Source organism: Mercenaria mercenaria, chromosome 11 (genome assembly GCF_021730395.1).
Source record: "Mercenaria mercenaria strain notata chromosome 11, MADL_Memer_1, whole genome shotgun sequence".
Lineage (NCBI taxonomy): Eukaryota > Metazoa > Mollusca > Bivalvia > Venerida > Veneridae > Mercenaria > Mercenaria mercenaria.
The window spans coordinates 56,361,314-56,383,958 of NC_069371.1; the positions used below are offsets into that span (position 1 = coordinate 56,361,314).

Genomic DNA, 22,645 nt, shown 5'->3' on the forward strand with positions numbered 1-22,645 from the left:
ATATCTAGGTCAAATTTGAAAGTGGGTTACGTGCCATCTAAAAGTAGGTCAGTAGGTCAAATAATGAAAAAACGTTGTGACCTCTCTAGAGGCCATATTTTTCATGGGATCTGTATGAAAGTCGGTCTGAATGTTGATCTTGATGATATATAGGTCAAGTTTGAAACTGGGTAAACTGTGATCAAAAACTAGGTCAGTAGGTCTTGAAATAGAAAAACCTTGTGACCTCTCTAGAGGCCATACCCTTGAATGGATCTTCATGAAAATTAGTCAGAATGTTCACCTTGATGATATCTAGGTCAAGTTTGAAATTGGTCACGTGCCTTAAAAAACTAGGTCAGTAGGTCAGATAATAGAAAAACCTTGTGACCTCTCTAGAGGCCATACTTTTCATGGGATCTGTATGAAAGTTGGTCTGAATGTTCATCTTGATGATATCTAGGTCAAGTTTGAAATTGGGTCAACTGCTGTCAAAAACTAGGTCAGTAGGTCTAAAATTAGAAAGTCTTGACCTCTCTAGAGGCCATATTTTTCAATGGATCTTCATGAAAATTGATCTGAATGTTCACCTTGATGATATCTAGGTCAGTTTAGAAACTGGGTCACGTGCAGTCAAAAACTAGGCCAGGAGGTATAAAAATAGAAAAACCTTGTGACCTCTCTAGAGGCCATATTTTTCATGAGATCTTCATGAAAATTAGTGAGAGTGTTCACCTTGATGATATCTACATAAAGTTCAAAACAGGGTCACGTACCTTCGAAAACTAGGTCAATAGGTCAAATAATAGAAAAGCCTTGTGACCTCTCTAGAGACCATATTTTTCAATGGATCTTCATGAAAATTGGTCAGCATTTTTATCTTGATAATATCTAGGTCAAGTTCAAAACTGGGTCACATGAGCTCAAAAACTAGGTCACTATGTCAAATAATAGAAAAAACAACGTCATACTCAAAACTGGGTCATGTGGGAAGAGGTGATCGATTCAGGACCATCATGGTCCTCTTGTTAGGTGTATTTTGACCTATCTCTACCTGGTGAAGTTTTTTATGGACTTTGCTGTTACTATAAATAACTAATCTGATAACTTTTTTATAATCGGCCAAAAAATTCCATATGAAAACAACTGTAGGTTTTTATATATGCAAATTTTAATCCAAGTGTTTTGTTATAACATATTGTATGTATAGTATTCGATATTGGGTCATCTGGGGTCAAAAACTAGGTCACCAGGTCAAATTAAAGGAAAAGCTTATTAACACTGTAGAGACCACATTTATGAATCTTGGTCAGAATGTCATTCTTGGTGGTCTTAAGGCCTCCATGGCCCTCTTGTTTAATTTTTTGGCAGCCATCCTGGATTTTCTTGGACCGCACCATAATGTGACACCATCACCTTCGATTTCCTGTACCTAAGATGTTCCTCTAATCATTTTTAGCTCATCTGATTTTTTGAAAAAAAATTATGAGTTATTGTCATCACTTGAGAGGTTGTCGGCGTCGGCGTCGGCGTCCGCGTTGCCTGGTTAAGTTTTATGTTTAGGTCAGCTTTTCTCCTAAACTATCAAAGCTATTGCTTTGAAACTTGGAATACTTGTTCACCATCATAAGCTGACCCTGTATAGCAAGAAACATAACTCCATCTTGCTTTTTGCAAGATTTATGGCCCCTTTTGTACTTAAAAAATATCAGATTTCTTGGTTAAGTTTTATGTTTAGGTCAACTTTTCTCCTAAACTATCAAAGCTATTGCTTTGAAACTTGGAATACTTGTTCACCATCATAAGCTGACCCTGTACATCAAGAAACATAACTCCATCTTGCTTTTTGCAGGATTTATTGCCCCTTTTGGACTTAGAAAATCAGTTTTCTTGGTTAAGTTTTATGTTTAGGTCAGCTTTTATCCTAAACTATCAAAGCTATTGCTTTAAAACTTGCAACACTTGTTCACCATCATAAGTTGACCCTGTACAACAAGAAACATAACTCCGTCCTGCTTTTTGCAAGATTTATGGCCCCTTTTGGACTTAGAAAATATCAGATTTCTTGTTTAAGTTTTATGTTTAGGTCAACTTTTTCTCTTAAACTATCAAAGCTATTGCTTTGAAACTTGCAACACTTGTTCACCATCATAAGCTGACCCTGTACAGCAAGCAACATAACTCCATCCTGCTTTTTGCAATAATTATTGCCCCTTTTGGACTTAGAAAATCATTTTCTTGGTTGAGTATTATGTTTGAGTCAACTTTTCTCATAAACTATCAAAGCTATTGCTTTAAAACTTGCAACAGTTTTTCACCATCATAAGTGGACACTGTACATCAAGAAACATAACTCTATCCTGCTTTTTGCAAGAATGATGGCCCTTTTTAGACTTAGAAAATCATGGGTAGGACAATATTTCTATTACACAAAAAAAAAATCAGATGAGCGTCAGCACCCGCAAGGCGGTGCTCTTGTTAGAGACATTTTCTCTGGACCTCTTGTGCACACAGACACCCCCCTTAGGGACTGTATTACTTGTTGAATTGTTTAGCTTGCACCCATTCGCAGGGCTCTGGAAATTTTCCGTTTTGTCAGTTTTGGACCGATTTAAGACTTTTCAGACCAATTCCTGAAGTGAAAAAAACAACAACAAAAATTGGTCCGATAAAAATGGAAAAGTATAAATTTCGGTCTGAAATCTCAATACACAATCACCTGCCAAGCAGGAAATTGTTGATAGCACCTTCAGATAATAAATAAACGTGTCAAACGTTCTGATTGTCACCTTGGTAATCGGTCCGTAATTAGCATGTGACACTACAGTGCTTGCGCCATACATCCTTTAATGTTTGCAGGCAGCTGACAGCAATTCATTAAACCCAAATGCTTTTGATGTGGACCCACTTCTTTTATTTAGACCATTAGCTGATGGATTGTTTTATTTCAAAAGGCTACGTTTGAAAACAGGCAAAAAAGCAAATGGTCATTGCATTTAATGAGATATCACACAGGAAACCAATATCAGTATTTTTTAGCTCACCTGTCACAAAGTGACAAGGTGAGCTTTTGTGATCGCGCAGTGTCCGTCGTCCCTGCGTCCGTCCGTGCGTAAACTTTTCCTTGTGACATCTCTAGAGGTCACATTTTTCATGGGATCTTTATGAAAATGGGTCAGAATGTTCATCTGGGTAAATTCTAGGTCGAGTTCGAAACTGGGTCATGTGCCATCAAAAACTAGGTAAGTAGATCTAAAAATAGAAAAACCTTGTGACCTCTCTAGAGGCCATAATTTTCCATGGATCTTCATGAAAATTGGTCAGAATGTTCACCTTGATGATATCTAGGTCCAGTTCGAAACTGGGCCACGTGCCTTCAAAATCTAGGTCAGTAGGTCTAAAAATAGAAAAACCTTGTGACCTCTCTAGAGGCAATATATTTCACAAGATCTTCGTGAAAGTTGGTCAGAACGTTCACCTTGATGATATCTAGGTCAAGTTTGAAACTGGGTCATGTGCCTTCAGAAACTAGGTCAGAAGGTCAAATAATAGAAAAACCTTGTGACCTCTCTAGAGGACATATTTTTCATGGGATCTTTATGAAAGTTGGTCTGAATGTTCATCTTGATGATATCTAGGTCAGTTTCGAAACTGGGTCACGTGCGTTCAAAAACTAGGTCAGTAAGTATAAAAATAGAAAAACCTTGTGACCTTTCTAGAGGCCATATATTTCACAAGATCTTCATGAAAATTTGTCAGAACATTCACCTTGATGATATCTAGGTCAAGTTCGAAACTGGGTCACGTGCCATCAAAAACTAGGTCAATAGGTGAAATAATAAAAAAACCTTGTGACCTCTCTAAAGGCCATTTTTTTCATGGGATCTGTATGAAAGTTGGTCTGAATGTTCATCTTGATCATATCTAGGTCAGGTTCGAAATTGGGTCACGTGCGGTCAGAAACTAGGTCAGTAAGTCTAAAAATAGAAAAACCTTGTGACTTCTCTAGAGGCCATATATTTCATGAAATCTTCATGAAAATTGGTCAGAATGTTCACCTTGATGATATCTAAGTCAAGTTCGAAAGTGGGTCACGTGCCATCAAAAACTAGGTCAGGAGGTCAAATAATAGAAAAACCTTGTGACCTCTCTAGTGGCCATATTTTCCATGGGATCTTTATGAAAGTTAATCTGAATGTTCATCTTGATGATATCTAGGTCATGTTTGAAACTGGGTCACGTGCCATCAAAAACTAGGTCAGTAGGTCAAATAATAGAAAAACCTTGTGACCTCTCAAGAGGCCATATTTTTAAATGGATCTTCATGAAAATTGGTCTGAATGTTCATCTTGATGATATCAAGGTCAAGTTCGAAACAGGGTCATGTGCGGTCAAAAACTAGGTCAGTAGGTCTAAAAATAGAAAAACCTTGTGACCTCTCTAGAGGCCATACTTGTGAATGGATCTCCATAAAAATTGGTCAGAATGTTCATCTTGATGATATCTAGGTCAAGTTCGAAAGTGGGTCATGTGCCTTTAAAAGGTAGGTCAGTAGGTCAAATAATGGAAAAACGTGACCTCTCTAGAGGCCATATTTTTCATGGGATCTGTATGAAAGTTGGTTTGAATGTTTATCTTGATGATATCTAGGTCAGGTTTGAAACTGGGTCAACTGCGATCAAAAACTAGGTCAGTAGGTCTTGTTATAGAAAAACCTTGTGACCTCTCTAGAGGCCATACCCTTGAATGGATCTTCATGAAAATTGGTCAGAATGGTCACCTTGATGATATCTAGGTCAAGTTTGAAACTAGGTCACGTGCCTTAAAAAACTAGGTCAATAGGTCAAGTAATAGAAAAACCTTGTGACCTCTCTGGAGACAATATTTTTCAATGGATCTTCATGAAAATTGGTCAGAATTTTTATTAGCTCACCTGTCACAAAGTGAAAAGGTGAGCTTTTGTGATCTCGCGGTGTCCGTCGTCCATCGTCCGTGCATGCGTCCGTAAACTTTTGCTTGTGACCACTCTAGAGTTCACATTTTTCATGGGATCTTTATGAAAGTTGGTCAGAATGTTCATCTTGATGATATCTATGTCAAGTTCGAAACTGGCTCACGTGCGGTCAAAAACTAGGTCAGTAGATCTAAAAATAGAAAAACCTTGTGACCACTCTAGAGGTCACATTTTTCATGGGATCTTTATGAAAGTTGGTCAGAATGTTCATCTTGATGATATCTAGGTCAAGTTCGAAACTGGGTCACGTGCCATCAAAAACTAGGTCAGTAGGTCTAAAAATAGAAAAACCTTGTGACCTCTCTAGAGGCCATATATTTCACAAGGTCTTCATGAAAATTGGTCAGAACGTTCACCATGATGATATCTAGGTGAAGTTCGAAACTCGGACACGTGCCTTCAAAAACTAGGTCAATAGGTCAAATAATAGAAAAACCTTGTAACCCCTCTAAAGGCCATATTTTTCATGGGATCTGTATGAAAATTGGTCTGAATGTTCACCTTGATGATATCTAGGTCAAGTTCGAAAGTGGGTCACATGCCTTTAAAAACTAGGTCAGTAGGTCAAATAATAGAAAAGCCTTGTGACCTCTCTAGAGGCCATATTTTTCATGGGATCTGTTAGAAAGTTAATCTGAATGTTCATCTTGATGATATCTAGGTCAAGTTCGAAAGTGGGTCACGTGCCATCAAAAACTAGGTCAGTAGGTCAAATAATGAAAAACCTTGTGACCTCTCTAAAGGCCATATTTTTCATTGGATCTGTATGAAAATTGGTCTGAATGTTCATCTTGATGATATCTAGGTCAAGTTTGAAACAGGGTCATGTGGGGTCAAAAACTAGGTCAGTAGGTCTAAAAATAGAAAAACCTTGTGACCTCTCTAGAGGCCATACTTGTGAATGGATCTCCATAAAAATTGGTCAGAATGTTCACCTTGATGATATCTAGATCAGGTTTGAAACAGGGTCACGTGCCTTAAAAAACTAGGTCAGTAGGTCAAATAATAAAAAACCTTATGACCTCTCTAGAGGCCATACTTTTCATGGGATCTGTATGAAAGTTGGTCTGAATGTTCATCTTGATGATATCTAGGTCAAGTTTGAAACTGAGTCAACTGCGGTCAAAAACTAGGTCAGTAGGTCTAAAATTATTAAAATCTTTTGACCTCTCTAGAGGCCATATTTTTCAATGGATCTTCATGAAAATTGATCTGAATGTTCACCTTGATGATATCTAGGTCAGTTTCGAAAATGGGTCATGTGCGGTCAAAAACTAGGCCAGTAAGTATAAAAATAGAAAAACCTTGTGACCTCTCTAGAGGCCATATTTTTCATGAGATCTTCATGAAAATTAGTGAGAATGTTCACCTTGATGATATCTAGATTAAGTTCAAAACAGGGTCACGTACCTTCGAAAACTAGGTCAATAGGTCAAATAATAAAAAAACCTTATGACATCTCTAGAGGCCATATTTTTCAATGGATCTTCATGAAAATTTGTCAGAATTTTTATCTTGATAATATCTAGGTCAAGTTCAAAACTGGGTCACATGAGCTCAAAAACTAGGTCACTATGTCAAATAATAGAAAAGACGATGTCATACTCAAAATTGGGTCATGTGGGAAGAGGTGAGCTATTCAGGACCATCATGGTCCTCTTGTCTTGATAATGTCTATGTCAAGTTCAAAACTGGGTCACATGAGCTCAAAAACTAGGTCACTATGTCAAATAATAGAAAAGATGACGTCATACTCAAAACTGAATCATGTGGGAAGAGGTGAGCGATTCAGGACCATCATGGTCCTCTTGTTCTAATTACTTACATGATAGATTTGGCAGTCTGAGTGAAGCAAGTACAGAAAATCGTCCTTGCAACCTGACTGTGCAAAAAAGAGGACTAGCAAACCTGAATGATAAAGAAAACCGGAGTGGCAGACAGGCTAGTTTATCGTCTTAAAAAAACGTTCCAAAATGAAATTTTGTTACATCAGAAAAGAATATATAAGTTTACAAAACGTAGTTGCTTATAGAAGTACAACGCCAGTGAAATGAAATATCCATGTAGATTGATCGGTACTATGATTAAGAAGGCCAACCCACTTGACCTTTTGGTGCCCTATGCACGGGAAATTCGATCTCCGCGTTCACATTACCTTCACATTTGGCAGAGTACTCGAAAAGATACAAAGGATGTTTGGCAGAGACAATGTGTTGAGTAAATCACTTTGACACATTGTATTTTGTAAAAATCTGTCAAGTAATGAGTAAACATCGCAAAGTTCCTGCCATTACCAGTCATGTGTGTTGGCTTTTAGACTAGTTAGGTAAAAACACGATGCCAAGAAAACAATGCCTCGGCAATTTTATCCTTGCAAGTATTTTCTCGGAAAAACATCGAAATTTAAACAAAGTAACGTTCAAATAATTATAACACTGAATGACTGTTTTCATTGTATGGTAACATGTGGTGACTGGTAAATCATTTTTAATGCATGACATACTAACTACTCTATCACATTTTACAAATATATGCATAATGCATAATACGGTGAGTGGGGTACCGCCAATGTGATTTCGTTTCAGATCAGTTGAGTTTTAAAAATTTCTGGAACCCTGCCCATTTGTCATGTTACTAAATATAGAAATAAGACTGGTTTTCCCGGTTATGTCTGGGTTTCATATGCAAAGCAGACCTTTATTTAATTGTCTTGGTGTAACAAAAATAAACTGTACAAAATATCTGGCCTTATTTTTCGACATATTCACCTTTTCAAACTTCTATAAACAGAAGATTTTCTTTCATCAAACATAAAAAATCCTAGATTCTGATTGGAAATCATCTTTAATACGGTCATTGTGTCACATGATTTTCACATTAATAGCTTGTATTTCTGTCGGATTGCTTCTTTTTATAGTCAGTTTAATTGTTGTCTGCATTTTTCCGCCGTAGGAAATGTCACAGTCTCTACCCATCGTTGAAATACACAAGGTATAACAGTTTGCTTTATCGATTTTGTGTACTTCGGTTACAGCACTAGCGACTGTGGGTATTTTCTTACTTGGCATAATTAATTATGCAGCCGTTAAATAAGGTAATCGCCAGTTTCTGTGGCCAAATTAAGACAAACATTTGCCATTTCAATCAAATAATTGCAAATGGTGACAATGGTGACAAATAGTGTGAGCCCTGATTATTATCTATCATGAGAAGTTGTGCATCTTGGGTTTTGTTTTAGACTTTACTTTGCCCCACCCCCAACCCCCCAAAAATACACTCAGTTTGTTTTAATTTGTGTTTCTGTATGATGTTTGATGGTATCCATATCCCCCTCCCATAATATGAAAATTTACATAATCTTTATTTGCCAACAAGTAACAGGTGACCATACAATGACCGTATAAAGTGATGGCAAGTGTCCTGTGAACACACACATTCAGTCCTCTTTTTAGAAACAAAGATATTACTGTTGGGAGGCAAATAGTGGACATATACCAGTACTAATGGTATAATTGTTTTCTTCACAGATCTCTTGATAAGGATAAGAAATCCCGACGGGGCAAGGCTGGTTTGTCGGCCCGTCATCGAACAATGAAAACATCCCTTAGTGAGGACAATGAGGAGACTTCCCCACCTACAAACAAAAGAACAAGGAAGAAATCAGAGAGTAGTACAAATGTTCCTATCACATCAACATCCACATCAACTGTTCCTGTTTCCTCTATTCCTTCTACAACTACTGCTACACCACATGGGTAAATACTGTATATTGGGCATTTTCATCTACCCCAACATGGGTAAATATTGTATTTTAGGCATTTTCATTTACACCACACTGGTAAATACTGTATATTGGGCATTTTCATCTACCCCAACATGGGTAAATATTGTATTTTAGGCATTTTCATTTACACCACACTGGTAAATACTGTATATTGGGCATTTTCATCTACCCCCACATGGGTAAATATTGTATTTTAGGCATTTTCATTTACACCACACTGGTAAATACTGTATATTGGGCATTTTCATCTACCCCAACATGGGTAAATATTGTATTTTAGGCATTTTCATTTACACCACACTGGTAAATACTGTATATTGGGCATTTTCATCTACCCCAACATGGGTAAATATTGTATTTTAGGCATTTTCATTTACACCACACTGGTAAATACTGTATATGGGCATTTTCATCTACCCAACATGGGTAAATATTGTATTTTAGGCATTTTCATTTACACCACACTGGTAAATACTGTATATTGGGCATTTTCATCTACCCCCACATGGGTAAATATTGTATTTTAGGCATTTTCATTTACACCACACTGGTAAATACTGTATATTGGGCATTTTCATCTACCCCAACATGGGTAAATATTGTATTTTAGGCATTTTCATTTACACCACACTGGTAAATACTGTATATTGGGCATTTTCATCTACCCCCACATGGGTAAATATTGTATTTTAGGCATTTTCATTTACACCACACTGGTAAATACTGTATATTGGGCATTTTCATCTACCCCAACATGGGTAAATATTGTATTTTAGGCATTTTCATTTACACCACACTGGTAAATACTGTATATTGGGCATTTTCATCTACCCCCACATGGGTAAATATTGTATTTTAGACATTTTCATTTACAACACACTGGTAAATACTGAGTTTTTGGTATTTTCATCTACCCCCACATGGGTAAACCTTGTATTTTAGGCATTTTCATTTAACCCACATGGGTAAATTCTGAATTTTGAGTGTTTACATTTACACCAGATGAGTAAATACTCATTATTAAAAACTTTCTCCAAAGTCACATAAATACTTTATATTGTGTATTATCGTCTACATCACATATTTGCCTCTAGACTTCTTTCATGTGAGGAAGCCATCCAGGTCAGTGGTTCTACCAAAGTGCTTGCCTGTGATGAAATAATGCTAGGCAGGGTATTAAGAGTCTTTATCCACCATCAAAAGCTGGAAAATTGGGTAAGTACTGTGTATTGGGCATTTTCACCTACTCAGCTTGAGTAAGTACTGTGTATTGGGCATTTTCACCTACTCAGCTTTGGTAAGTACTGTGTATTGGGCATTTTCACCTACTCAGCTTTGGTAAGTACTGTGTATTGGGCATTTTCACCTACTCAGCTTGGGTAAGTACTGCGTATTGGGCATTTTCACCTACTCAGCTTGGTTAAGTACTGCGTATTGGGCATTTTCACCTACTCAGCTTGGGTAAGTACTGCGTATTGGGCATTTTCACCTACTCAGCTTGGGTAAGTACTGCGTATTGGGCATTTTCACCTACTCAGCTTGGGTAAGTACTGTGTATCGGGCATTTTCACCTACCTACTCACCTACCCTACTACTGTATATTGGGCATTTACTCAACACAGGTAAGTATTGTGTATTAGGCATTTTCACCTACTTAACTCAGCTTGGGTAAGTAATGTGTATTGGGCATTTTCACCTACTCAGCTTGGGTAAGTACTGTGTATTGGGCATTTTCACCAACTCACCTTGGGTAAGTACTGTTTATTGGGCATTTTCACCTACTCAGCTTGAGTAAGTACTGAGTATTAGGCATTTTCACGAACTCAGCTTGGGTAAGTACTGTTTATTGGGTGTTTTCACCTACTCAGCTTGGGTAAGTACTGTGTATTAGGCATTTTCACCAACTCAGCATGGGTAAGTACTGTGTATTGGGCATTTTCACCTACTCAGCTTTTGTAAGTACTGTGTATTAGGCATTTTCACCTACTCAGCTTGGGTAAGTACTGTGTATTAGGCATTTTCACCAACAGAGCTTGGGTAAGTACTGTGTATTGGGCATTTTCACCAACACAGCTTGGGTAAGTACTGTGTATTGGGCATTTTCACCAACACAGCTTGGGTAAGTACTGTGTATTGGGCATTTTCACCAACACAGCTTGGGTAAGTACTGTGTATTGGGCATTTTTACCAACTCAGCTTGGGTAAGTACTATGTTTTTGGCATTTTCACCTACCTAACTCACCTACCCTACTACTGTATATTGAGCATTTACTCAACACAGGTAAGTACTGTATAAGGCATTTTCACCTACTCAGCTTGGGTAAGTACTGTGTATTGGGCATTTTCACCAACACAGCTTGGGTAAGTACTGTGTATTGGGCATTTTCACCAACACAGCTTGGGTAAGTACTGTGTATTGGGCATTTTCACCAACACAGCTTGGGTAAGTACTGTGTATTGGGCATTTTTACCAACACAGCTTGGGTAAGTACTATGTATTGGGCATTTTCACCTACCCAACTCACCTACCCTACTACTGTATATTGAGCATTTACTCAACACAGGTAAGTACTGTATTAGGCATTTTCACCTACTCAGTTTGGGAAAGTACTGTGTATTGGGCATTTTCACCTACCCAACTCACCTACCCTACTACTGTATATTGAGCATTTACTCAACACAGGTAAGTACTGTATTAGGCATTTTCACCTACTCAGTTTGGGAAGTACTGTGTATTGGGCATATTCACCTACCCAACTCACCTACCCTACTACTGTATATTGAGCATTTACTCAACACAGGTAAGTACTGTATTAGGCATTTTCACCTACTCAGTTTGGGAAAGTACTGTGTATTGGGCATATTCACCTACCCAACTCACCTACCCTACTACTGTATATTGAGCATTTACTCAACACAGGTAAGTACTGTATTAGGCATTTTCACCTACTCAGTTTGGGAAAGTACTATGTATTGGGCATTTTCTCCTACCCTACTACTGTATATTGGGCATTTACTTGGCGTGGGTAAATACTGTATATTGGGCATTTACTTGACGTGGGTAAATACTATATATTGGGCATTTTCACCTATTACCTAAAATTCTGTTGTAGATTTGACTGTTCTTTTGTTTATTTCTATTTCAATTAATTCTTTTACTTTTCAGCCCTCAGAATCCCAATGTGTTTGGTGGAGAACCTCATTTTCCAAATCCAATTTCAAGGACACCTTTCTCTCACAGTAGGTTTGAACTGAGATTAGAATTGAATTGTCTATAACTGTATCTAGTAAATAATATTGATAACTTCATCTTTAATAATAACCCTTATGATTATTGTAGTGAAATAATTCAATTATTAATGCAAGCTAATAATATTTGTGTGTTATGAAACTTAAATTCCATTTGTGTTGGGTTCAGTTTTATGTAATGTGTTGAAATATTTTGTAATTTGTGCATTTAGAAACGTTATCCTATGAATAGTTTCACACATCTCTGTTCAGACTGCCAATCACATGATGCTTATATTGATGTAGGGCTGATTTGTCAGATATAGGGACACGTCTTTTTTCTGCACTAGGTTTTAATTGATTTTATACAAGTGGCTGACTAGATAATATCCCAACATCTTGAATAATCTGAACAAGTTTTGTATATGGTTGCCAAATTAACATTTTGAAGTTGATTAAGCATTGAGTCTTTCGAGTTCACATAGGAATTAGTTACTACCACCCTCAGCATATGTCTCAACACAGCATAAAATCATCAGAGATTTGATGTCATTCCTGACCCACATTGACCTCACCTTCAAATAAACCTTAAACACATTGCCTAAGTCATTAAATGACCAATTAGTAATACTCAATTCAAAACCTTGTGCAAGACTCAATTGACTATTTAGATGACCTGACCTTCGTATGATTTTCACCCTTAAATTTAAAACCTCAAAAAACATCTTTGGTCATACAACTGGGGGGGGGGGGGGGTGCATGATTTTGTGTTTTGAAAATGCAGACCCAATTTCGTAATAATTTCACATTTTTGTTTCTTGACCCAGTACCAGAACAGTTGAAGCAAGATGTGACTCTCAGGTGTGCGAATTAGTGTTTGGTAAAGTTTTTGTATGTGCGCTATTTCAGGTTTCTTTCACTCTGTGTTTCTCTTTCTTTAATTGTAGCATTTCAAACAGTGTTTTCCCCTTTCAGCTGAGACCGGTACCCTGGTATCCAACCTACCAAAGATGGAAACTGGTATCACACAGGGAACCAGTCAGATATCTTCACTCCTTCCCACAGGTTAGTCTCAGCTTTTTTCCTCCAAAGTTGGTATCATCTAAAAGAATACATTGTGTTATATTACCTACCAGTTGTGTCAAGAATTCGAATGAATACATTTTTAGCTCACCAGTGCTCAAGGTGAGCTATTGTGACCGGTCATTGTCCGGCATGCGTTGGCATGCGTCATGCGTCAACATTTGCCTTGTTAACACTCTAGAAGCCACATTTGTGACCCAATCTTAATGAAACTTGGTCAGAATTCAATAATACATTTAGACTACCAGTGTCAGTGAGTATTGGACCGTCATTGCGGCAAAGCATAGGTCACAGGCATCATGCGTAACATTAGCCTTGTTAACACTCTAGAAGCACATTTGTGACCCAATCTTAATGAAACTTGGTCAGAATGTTACCCTCAATAAAACCTTGGACAAGTTTGATATTGGGTCATCTGGGGTCAAAAACTAGGTCACCAGGTCAAATCAAAGGAAAAGCTTGTTAACACTCTAGAGGTCACAATTTTAGCCCAATCTTAATGAAACTTGCTCAGAATGTTCCCCTCAATAAAATCTTGGACGAGTTCGATATTGGGTCATCTGGGGTCAGAAACTAGGTCACCAGGTCAGATCAAAGGAAAAGCTTGCTAACACTGTAGAGGCCACATTTATGACTGTATCTTCATGAATCTTGGTCAGAATGTTAGTCTTGATGGTCTCAAGGTCCAGTTTGAATCTGTGTCATGTAGGATCAAAAGCTAGGTCACCAGGTCAAATCGAAGGAAAAGCTAGTTAACACTGTAGAGGCCACATTTATGACCATGTCTTAATGAAACTTGGTCAGAATGTTGATCTTGATGATCTTTAGGTCAAGTTCAGATCTGGGTCATGTGGGGTCAAAAACTAGGTCATCAGGTCAAATCAAAAGAAAAGCTACTTAACAGAGGCCACATTTATGACCATATCTTTATGAAACTTGGTCAGAATGTTAATCTTAATGATCTTAAGGCTAAGTTCCAATCTGGGTCAGGTGGCTTCAAAAACTAGGTCGCCAGGTCAAATCAAAGGAAAAGCTAGTTTACACTTTAGAGACCACAGTTATGACCATATCTTAATAAAACTTGGTCAGAATGTTATTCTTGATGATCTTTAGGTCAGTAGGTCAGGTGAGCGATACAGGGCCTTCATGGCCCTCTTGTCTTCAGTTTAAGAAGAGTTTAGTTACATAATTCTGATGAGAAATAAAAACATTAACATTTTCTTTGAAACATGGCAATATTGACATTACATTCACGTATTTAATGTATGTCTCCATGAAAGGGTGCTACCTCATTTGATCTACTAATTTATATAAAAAGAATTTCAGAAATGAATTGATATAACAGAATGAAGGATGTAGGATGTAGGAACGAATTTTTTCTAACGTTAAGAATTTTTTCATACTCTGTGAGCTTGAAGAACATTAGTTTCCAAGACAAACAAGAGAAGAAAAAACACAGGTCACCAAACTCGTTTTAATTTTATAGGGCATTTTCTTCACTCACTGTTCAAGCATTTCTGAAATTTTGTAAAATTGAAAAAATGGTGGTACTTTATAAAACATGTAATAGCCCATTTAATGTTATAGGGATTTCATGTCTTACAGGTTAATATGAATACAAGTTGATGTCAGTATTATATTAGCATAAATGTCACTAACAAATCTCTTTCATTTTTAGTTCATCTGATTTTTAAAAAAAAAATGATGAGTTATTGTCATCACCTGATCGGCTTCGGCGACGGCGTTGGCGTTGCCTGGTTAAGTTTTATGTTTAGGTCAGCTTTTCTCCTAAACTATCAAAGATATTGCTTTGAAACTTGCAACACTTGTTCACCATCAATAGCTGACCCTGTACAGCAAAAAAAATAACTCCATCCTGCATTTTGCAAGAATTATGGCCCCTTTTGGACTTAGAAAATATCAGATTTCTTGTTTAAGTTTTATGTTTAGGTAAACTTTTCTCCTAAACTATCAAAGCTATTGCTTTGAAACTTGCAGCACTTGCTTACCATCATAAGCTGACCCTTTACAGCAAGAAACATAACTCCATCCTGCTTTTTGCAAGAATTATGGCCCCTTTTGGACTTAGAAAATCAGATTCCTTGGTTAAGTTTTGTGTTTAGGTCAGCTTTTCTCCTAAACTATCAAAGCTGTTGCTTTAAAACTTGCAACGCTTGTTCACCATCATAAGCTGACCCTGTACAGCAAGAAAGGTAACTCCATCCTGCTTTTTGCAAGAATTATGGCCCCTTTTGGACTTAGAAAATATCAGATTTCTTGGTTAAGTTTTATGTTTAGGTAAACTTTCCTCCTAAACTATCAAAGCTATTGCTTTGAAACTTGCAACAGTTGTTTACCATCATAAGCTGACTCTGTAAAGCAAGAAACATAACTCCATCTTGCTTTTTGCAAGAATTATGGCCCTTTTTGCACTTAGAAAATCATGGGTAGGACAATATTTCTTTTATACAGAGACAAAAAAATCAGATGAGCGTCTACACTCGCAAGGCAGTGCTCTTGTTACATGTTGACATAATTACCCCACCCACTTTATTTTTAATGGAAAAAATGTATTTAGATCTACAAAAACATTCTGATGGTAAGATTTTAAAAATATTTTGCAGCTTTAATGACACACAAAAATGCTTCAAAATGGAAAGAAAAAAAGTTGGGGTCACCATGCATCTAAGAGATTTATTAAAAAAAACTGTCAAAAACTGGTGAATTTTGATACTTTTTAGCTCACCTGTCACATAGTGACAAGGTGAGCTTTTGTGATCACCCTTCGTCCGTTCGTCTGTCAACAATTTCTTGTCTGCACGATAATGGTTTCATTTATAATTTTATTTGAACCAAACTTGCACACAACTTGTATCACCATAAGATCTCGGTTCTTTCCGAGCCTTGATGTTTGGCTCTATGATATCAGATTTGTAATGTCTACCATAATTGTTCAAATTATTGCCCTAGGTTCAAAAGTGTGTGTGACATGTATATAATATAGGCCAACATAGAAGAAACCTAACTCTGTACTTACACAAACACACTTGAAGCCTTTGTATACAGGTGAGCGCTTTTTAGCTCGACTATTCGAAGAATAAGTAGAGCTATCCTACTCACCACGGCGTCGGCGTCACACTTTGATTAAGTTTTTCGTACCAGTCCACATTTTGACAAAGTCTTTTGAGATAAAGCTTTGAAACTTTCAACACTTGTTAAACCACCACCATGGCCAGTTATAGGCAAGAGTACATAACTCCATCAAGGATTTTGGCTGAATTATGGCCCCTTTCGACTTAGAAATCTTGGTTAAGTTTTTCGTACCAGTTCCTATTTTGACAAAGTCTTTTGAGATAAAGCTTTGAAACTTTCAACACTTGTTTACCATCACCATGTCCAGTTATAGGCAAGAGCACATAACTCCATCAAGGATTTTGGCTGAATTATGGCCCTTTTTGACTTAGAAATCTGGGTTAATATTTCGTACCAGTTCATATTTTGACAGTCTTTTGAGATAAAGCTTTGAAACTTTCAACACCTGTTTACCATCACCATATCCAGTTATAGGCAAGAGTACATAACTCCATCATGGATTTTAGCTGAATTATGGCCCTTTTTGACTTAGAAATCTTGGTTAAGTTTTCCATACCAGTTCATATTTTTTGTAAAGTGTTTGACATATGGCTTTGAAACTTTTATCACTTGTTTAGTATAATAGTCTCTATCTGTGGGAAAGAGTACATAACTCTGTCATCTATTTTGGCTGAATTATGGCCCTTTTTATGCCCCTGAAGGGAGGCATATTAGTTTTCAACTGTCCGTCCGTTCATTCGTTAGTTCGTTCGTTAGTCACAACGTTAACTTTTTGCATGAAGGCACTTTACTTGCGAACCACTGCACCCAGGACATTCAAACTTCACCTGCTGATACTACTTATTGAGTATACCACCCCTACTGACTTTGGGATCACCAGGTCAAAAGTCAAGGTCACAGGGGCCAACGTTAACTTTTTGCATGAAGGCACTTTACTCGAGAACCACTGCACCCAGGACCTTCAAACTTCACATGCTGATAGTACTTACTGAGTACACAACTCCTAATGACTTTGGGTCACCAGGTCAAAGGTCAAGGTCACAGGGGCCAACGTTAACTTTTTGCATGAAGGCACTTTACTCGCGAACCACTGCACTCAGGACCTTCAAACTTCACATGCTGATAGTACTTATTGAGTACACCACCCCTACTGACTTTGGGGTCACCAGGTCAAAGGTCAAGGTCACAGGGGCCAACATTAACTTTTTGCATGAAGGCACTTTACTCGCGAACCACTTCACCCAGGACCTTCAAACTTTACATACTGATAGTACTTTATGAGTACACCACCCCTACTGACTTTGGGGTCACCAGGTCAAAGGTCAAGGTGCTGCGGGGGCATTTGTCACCATTAGTGACAGCTCTTGTTGGACTTTGAAATTGGTTCTGTTTTCATACAAGTCCACGTTTTGTCAAAACTATTTGAGATATGGCTTTTAAACTTTGAACACTTGTTTATCATTATGATTTCCATCTGTAGGCAAGAGTAAAAAACTATTTTGACTGAATTATGGCCCTTTTTGGACTTTGAAATTGGTTCATATATTGCCATTTAGTGCAAGACTTATTGAAATCAAAGAAATACAGGAACATTGTTTGTCTAATCTATTTATTTCTTTGAATAGTCGAGCGTGCTGTCATCAGACAGCTCTTGTTTAATGACCCTCTTGTTTTGGATTTTTTTTTTTTTTTTTTTAAGGATAACTTCCTTAGTTGTTACTATAAATAACTTATATTGTAACTTTTTAGCTCACCTGTCACAAAGTGACAAGGTGAGCTATTGTGACCGCTTGATGTCCGGCATCAGTCGTGCATAGTGCGTCGTCCGTCAACAATTTCTAAAAAAATCTTCTTCTTGAAAACCACTGGGCAGAATTACACAAACTTCACAGGAATGATCCTTGGGTGGCCCCCTTTCAAAATTGTTCAAAGAATTGAATCACCTTGCATGCACAAAAACTCTTAGGTGTGCCATGGGCCAACCGAAAAGGAAAAACAAAACTTTCTTTCAAAACACAGGGCCTAGGCTTGATATCGGTGTACATCATCTAGTGGTCCTCTACCAAATTGTTCAAATTACCCCCAGGGCAATATGGCCCCGCCCGGGTCACATGGTTTTAAGACTTATAGGGAAAATTTAAAAATCTCTGTCAAAACCACAGGCCTAGGGCTTTGATATTGGTTGTAGCATCATCTAGTGGTCCTCTACCAAGATTGTTCAAAATTTTCCCCAAAGGGTCAAATATGGCCCCGCCCCGGGGGTCACATGTTTGTATAGACTTATATAGGAAAAAAGTTTAAAAATCTTCTTGTCCGAAAACCACAGGCCTAGGGCTTTGATATTTGGTTTGTAGCATCATCTAGTGGTCCTCTACCAAGATTGTTCAAATTATCCCCCTAGGGTCAAATATGGCCCCGCCCCGGGGTCCAAGTTTTATATAGACTTATATAGGGTTACTCTGTAAACACAGGCTTACTTTGATAATTTCAGCATCTCTTGCTACAAAAACCATCATGGCCCCTAGGTGCTTTGGAAAATTTTTGAAATATTTGGAAATGTTAGATGGCATTTCTAGTAGTCGCTACCAAAATTGTTCAAATTATGCCCAGGGGTAAATAGGCCCCGCCCTGGGGTCACTAGTTATTATGTGATTTTATATAGGAAAAATACTTAAAAATTCGTCCTATTTCCAAGACGTTTAATTATACTTACCTGATACCAAGTAATGATGCACTTGATTGTGACCTTGACTACTTTCTGTGTTTTAGTCAGCCTGAAATATGTGACTTTTGACCGCTCATGACCAGAATACCTCTGACTTTCTAAATTTATCTTCTTGACACCTGGGTAATTACACAAAGAGGTCACAGACCCTGTGTGGATCCCCTTCAAAAGTTTTCAAGTAATGAATTCAGACCTGAGGAAAAAGAAACTTTAAAAATCTTCTTGTCCAAAACCACAGGGCCTAGGGCTTTGATATCTAGTGTGCAGCATCATCTAATGGTCCTGTACTTCAAATTATCCCCCTAGGGTCAAATATGGCCCCGCCCCGGGGGTCACATGGTTTATATAGACTTATATAGGGAAAACTTTGAAAATCATCTTGTCAGAAACAATATGACCTAGGCTTTTGATATTTGGTATGATGCATTGTCTAGTAGTCGTCTACCAAAATTGTTCAAATTATGCCCCAGGGGTTAAAAAAGGCCCCGTCCTGGGGTCACTTAGTTATTATGTGAGTTATATAGGAAAAATACTTAAAAAATTATCTGATCCTATTTCCAAGACGATTTAATTATAATTACCTGATGACCCCAAGTAATATGATGCCAATTGATTGTGACCTTGACCTACTTTCTTGTTTTTTAAGATACAGCCTTGAAATATTGATGACTTACACAGTTTTGCACACAAATCGTAAAACTGAATTTCATTGACCATGAATGACCTACTGACTTTCTTAATATTTTATTATCAGTTTGACATTTGCAACATGTAGCTCATATTAGTCAGTTGAGCGATCCAGGGTCATCATGACCCTCTTGTTTAAGATACAGCCTTGAAATTTTGATGACATACACAGTTTTGCACACAAATCGTAAAACTGAATTTCATTGACCATGAATGTGACCTACTGACTTTCTTAATATTTTATCATGAAACATGTAGCTCATATTACTCAGGTGAGCGATCCAGGGTCATCATGACCCTCTTGTTTAAGATAAAGCCTTGAAATTTGGGTGACATGTACAGTTTTGCACACTAATCTTAAGACTGACTCAGTGACCATGAATATGACCTACTGACCTACTTTCTTGTTTTTGAAGCTTTAGCAAAGAAATTTGTTCAAGCAAGCAACTTAACTCAGGTGAGCGATATAGGGCCATCATGGCCCTCTTGTTTTAAAGAACCTTTTGGCATGATGCAATTGAATTCCTGGTTTTCATGGAATTTCCACGTTTCTTGTTTAACATTAGATTAATATTACTGCTTCTGTGACAACAATTCGAATAGTCGAGCACTGTCTGTCTTATGGACAGCTCTTGTTATTAAAGTACATCATGCTCAGTGCTCTTCAGTGCACCCTCAGCATCAAGGAAAAAAGTGATTATCATTTCAGACGTCCAAATATATTTCAGGTATTGCAGGAGTAGAAAAAATAACAAATGGGCCACTGATAGGTCCTCCAAAACCTTTCAACTCATCGTCTTTATTAACAACAGATTCAAAATCAAGGTAAGGGTTCTTACATCTATAAAAACAGTTCAAACATTTGAGTACCAAGTAGTTGTCTTGTTTATGACAGTGAGGCCTGATTTATTGTAAAGGTCCTTCTACTTAAACTCGCACAAGTCATTCATTAGTTTTTGTGGAAATGCAATACACGGAATCTGTCGTGACCAGGAGAGGGTCAGAATTGTTATAAAGAATTGTACTTCTTTTGTCAAGGCCATAACATTGTCAGATTTTATGTAAAGATCAAAGTATTGTGGTGTGCACTTCACACAATCTATCATATTATGTTAAGGGGTCTAAAGATGAATAGAAACTGCACTTGACTTTGTCATAATAACTTTCCTTAACAAGATTTCAAACTTTTTTACCCGCTGTCCGAACAAGAAAAAAAAATGTTGGTGACTTTATTAAAGCCTGTTGCAAGGTATTGCGATATTTGAGCTCCAGTTTCTGACTATTTAACCTACTAGAATATTGAGTAATTGATAGCATATGACTGAAATATGCAACTAGAGCTATATGTAAAGGAGATTAATACTGCCTTATATACAAAGAAATTGAAATGTTGCAAGTTCAAGTGAGACATGGACCTTGGACCTAGTGACCTTGGTTGTGCACTTTGCATGTCATATGGAACCGTTGATGCTAGTTAGCTCGACTTTTTGAAGAAAAAGTGGAACTGTTGCACTCACCCCGTTGTCGCCATTTCCGTTAGTTAAGTTTTTGATAAAGTCAAATATGTTTGATACTATCAAAGCTATTGACTTGAAACTTAAAATTGTTATTTACTATCAAAGTCTACACCGGGAGAAACAATCCTATAACTCTGATTTGAATTTGACAGAGTTATGCCTCTTTTTAACTTAGAATTTTGGTTAAAGTTTCTGATAAAGTCAGATATCTCTGTTACAATCCAAGCTTTTGACTTGAAACTTGAAAATAGTTATTTACTATCAAAGTCTACACTAGGAAAAAAAATCCCCATAACTCTGATTTGAATTTTGACGGAGTTATGCCTCTTTTTAACTTAGAATTTTTGGTTAAAGTTTTTGATAAAGTCAAATATCTCTGTTTTACAATCCAAGCTTTTCACTTGAAACTTAAATAATTATTTACTATCAAAGTGTACAGTAGGAAAAAATCCCCATAACTCTGATTTGAATTTTGACAGAGTTATGCCTCTTTTTAACTTAGAATTTTTGGTTAAAGTTTTTGATAAAGTCAGATATCTCTGTTACTATCAAAGCTTTTGACTTGAAACTTAAAATAGATATTAACTAACTCTGGTTTGAAATTTGACAGAGTTATGCCCCTTTTTAACTTAGAATATTTTGGTTAAAGTCTTATAAAGTTTTTACTGGCAAAGCTCTAATTCAGAGTCAAGCACTGAGAAAAGTCGAGCATGCTGTCTTATGGACAGCTCTTGTTTTCTTCCAGTAGTTAAAAAGATACAGAGTGGACATAGATTTGAGCTAATTGACCTTTGATCTCATTGACTTTCACTTTGGACCTGGTGATCTGGAGGTGCACTCTGCAGGTCATCTGTATGGGTTTGATGATTGTTGCTAATATTATGAAACGAATTCTAGACACCAAGTTAAGCTATTTGATCTTTGACCACTTAATGTGACCTTGACATTAGACTTGTTGAACCGGGTCATGTGCTGTGCATGTTGCCTTGATGAGGTAAACAGTTAAAGCCAGTTTTATGAAAATCTGCTTAGCAGTTTAGGTTATATGGAGTCGACACAAAGTTAAGCTGTTTGACCTTTGACCTCTAAGTGTAACCTTGATTTTTGACCTAGTGACTTGGGTTTTGTGCTCTTAATCTTGTCTGGATGAGGTAAACAATAATATTGATGCTACTTTTATGAAAATCTTCCAAGCACTTGAGACAGTAGGGAGCAGACTTGAATTTAAGCTTTTTGACCTTTGCCAGCTCTTTTTACACTGTACCTTCATATACAATAGGCCAGGTAAATGGTTAAAGTAAATTATTCACATTTATATTTGCAAAGCTTAATCTGAACCATTTGAAATGCGACTGTAGAATGGTAACTGTTCTTGTAAGAAATGTTAGGAGATTATTGGAGCATAATATGACTTGTATTACAGTGAGACTCCAGGTAGTATGGAGGAACTGCTAGAGAGGCAGTGGGAACAAGGCTCAAACTTCCTTATGGAGCAAGGACAACATTTTGATAGTAAGTAAAGTTATTCTTTGTAT

General features: G+C 37.2%; 1 protein-coding gene across 1 annotated transcript in view; it reads left to right on the plus strand.

Annotated features, from left to right (window-relative positions):
• Positions 1–22,645, plus strand: part of LOC123531414 (protein AF-10-like) — a 114,281-nt gene that overhangs the window by 66,603 nt on the left and 25,033 nt on the right. Inside the window, exons 11-15 of the mRNA XM_045312347.2 lie at positions 8,521–8,748; positions 11,944–12,017; positions 12,981–13,070; positions 20,322–20,418; positions 22,534–22,622. Of these exons, the coding sequence (XP_045168282.1) occupies positions 8,521–8,748; positions 11,944–12,017; positions 12,981–13,070; positions 20,322–20,418; positions 22,534–22,622 (578 nt within the window). The remainder of the gene's footprint in view (positions 1–8,520; positions 8,749–11,943; positions 12,018–12,980; positions 13,071–20,321; positions 20,419–22,533; positions 22,623–22,645) is intronic.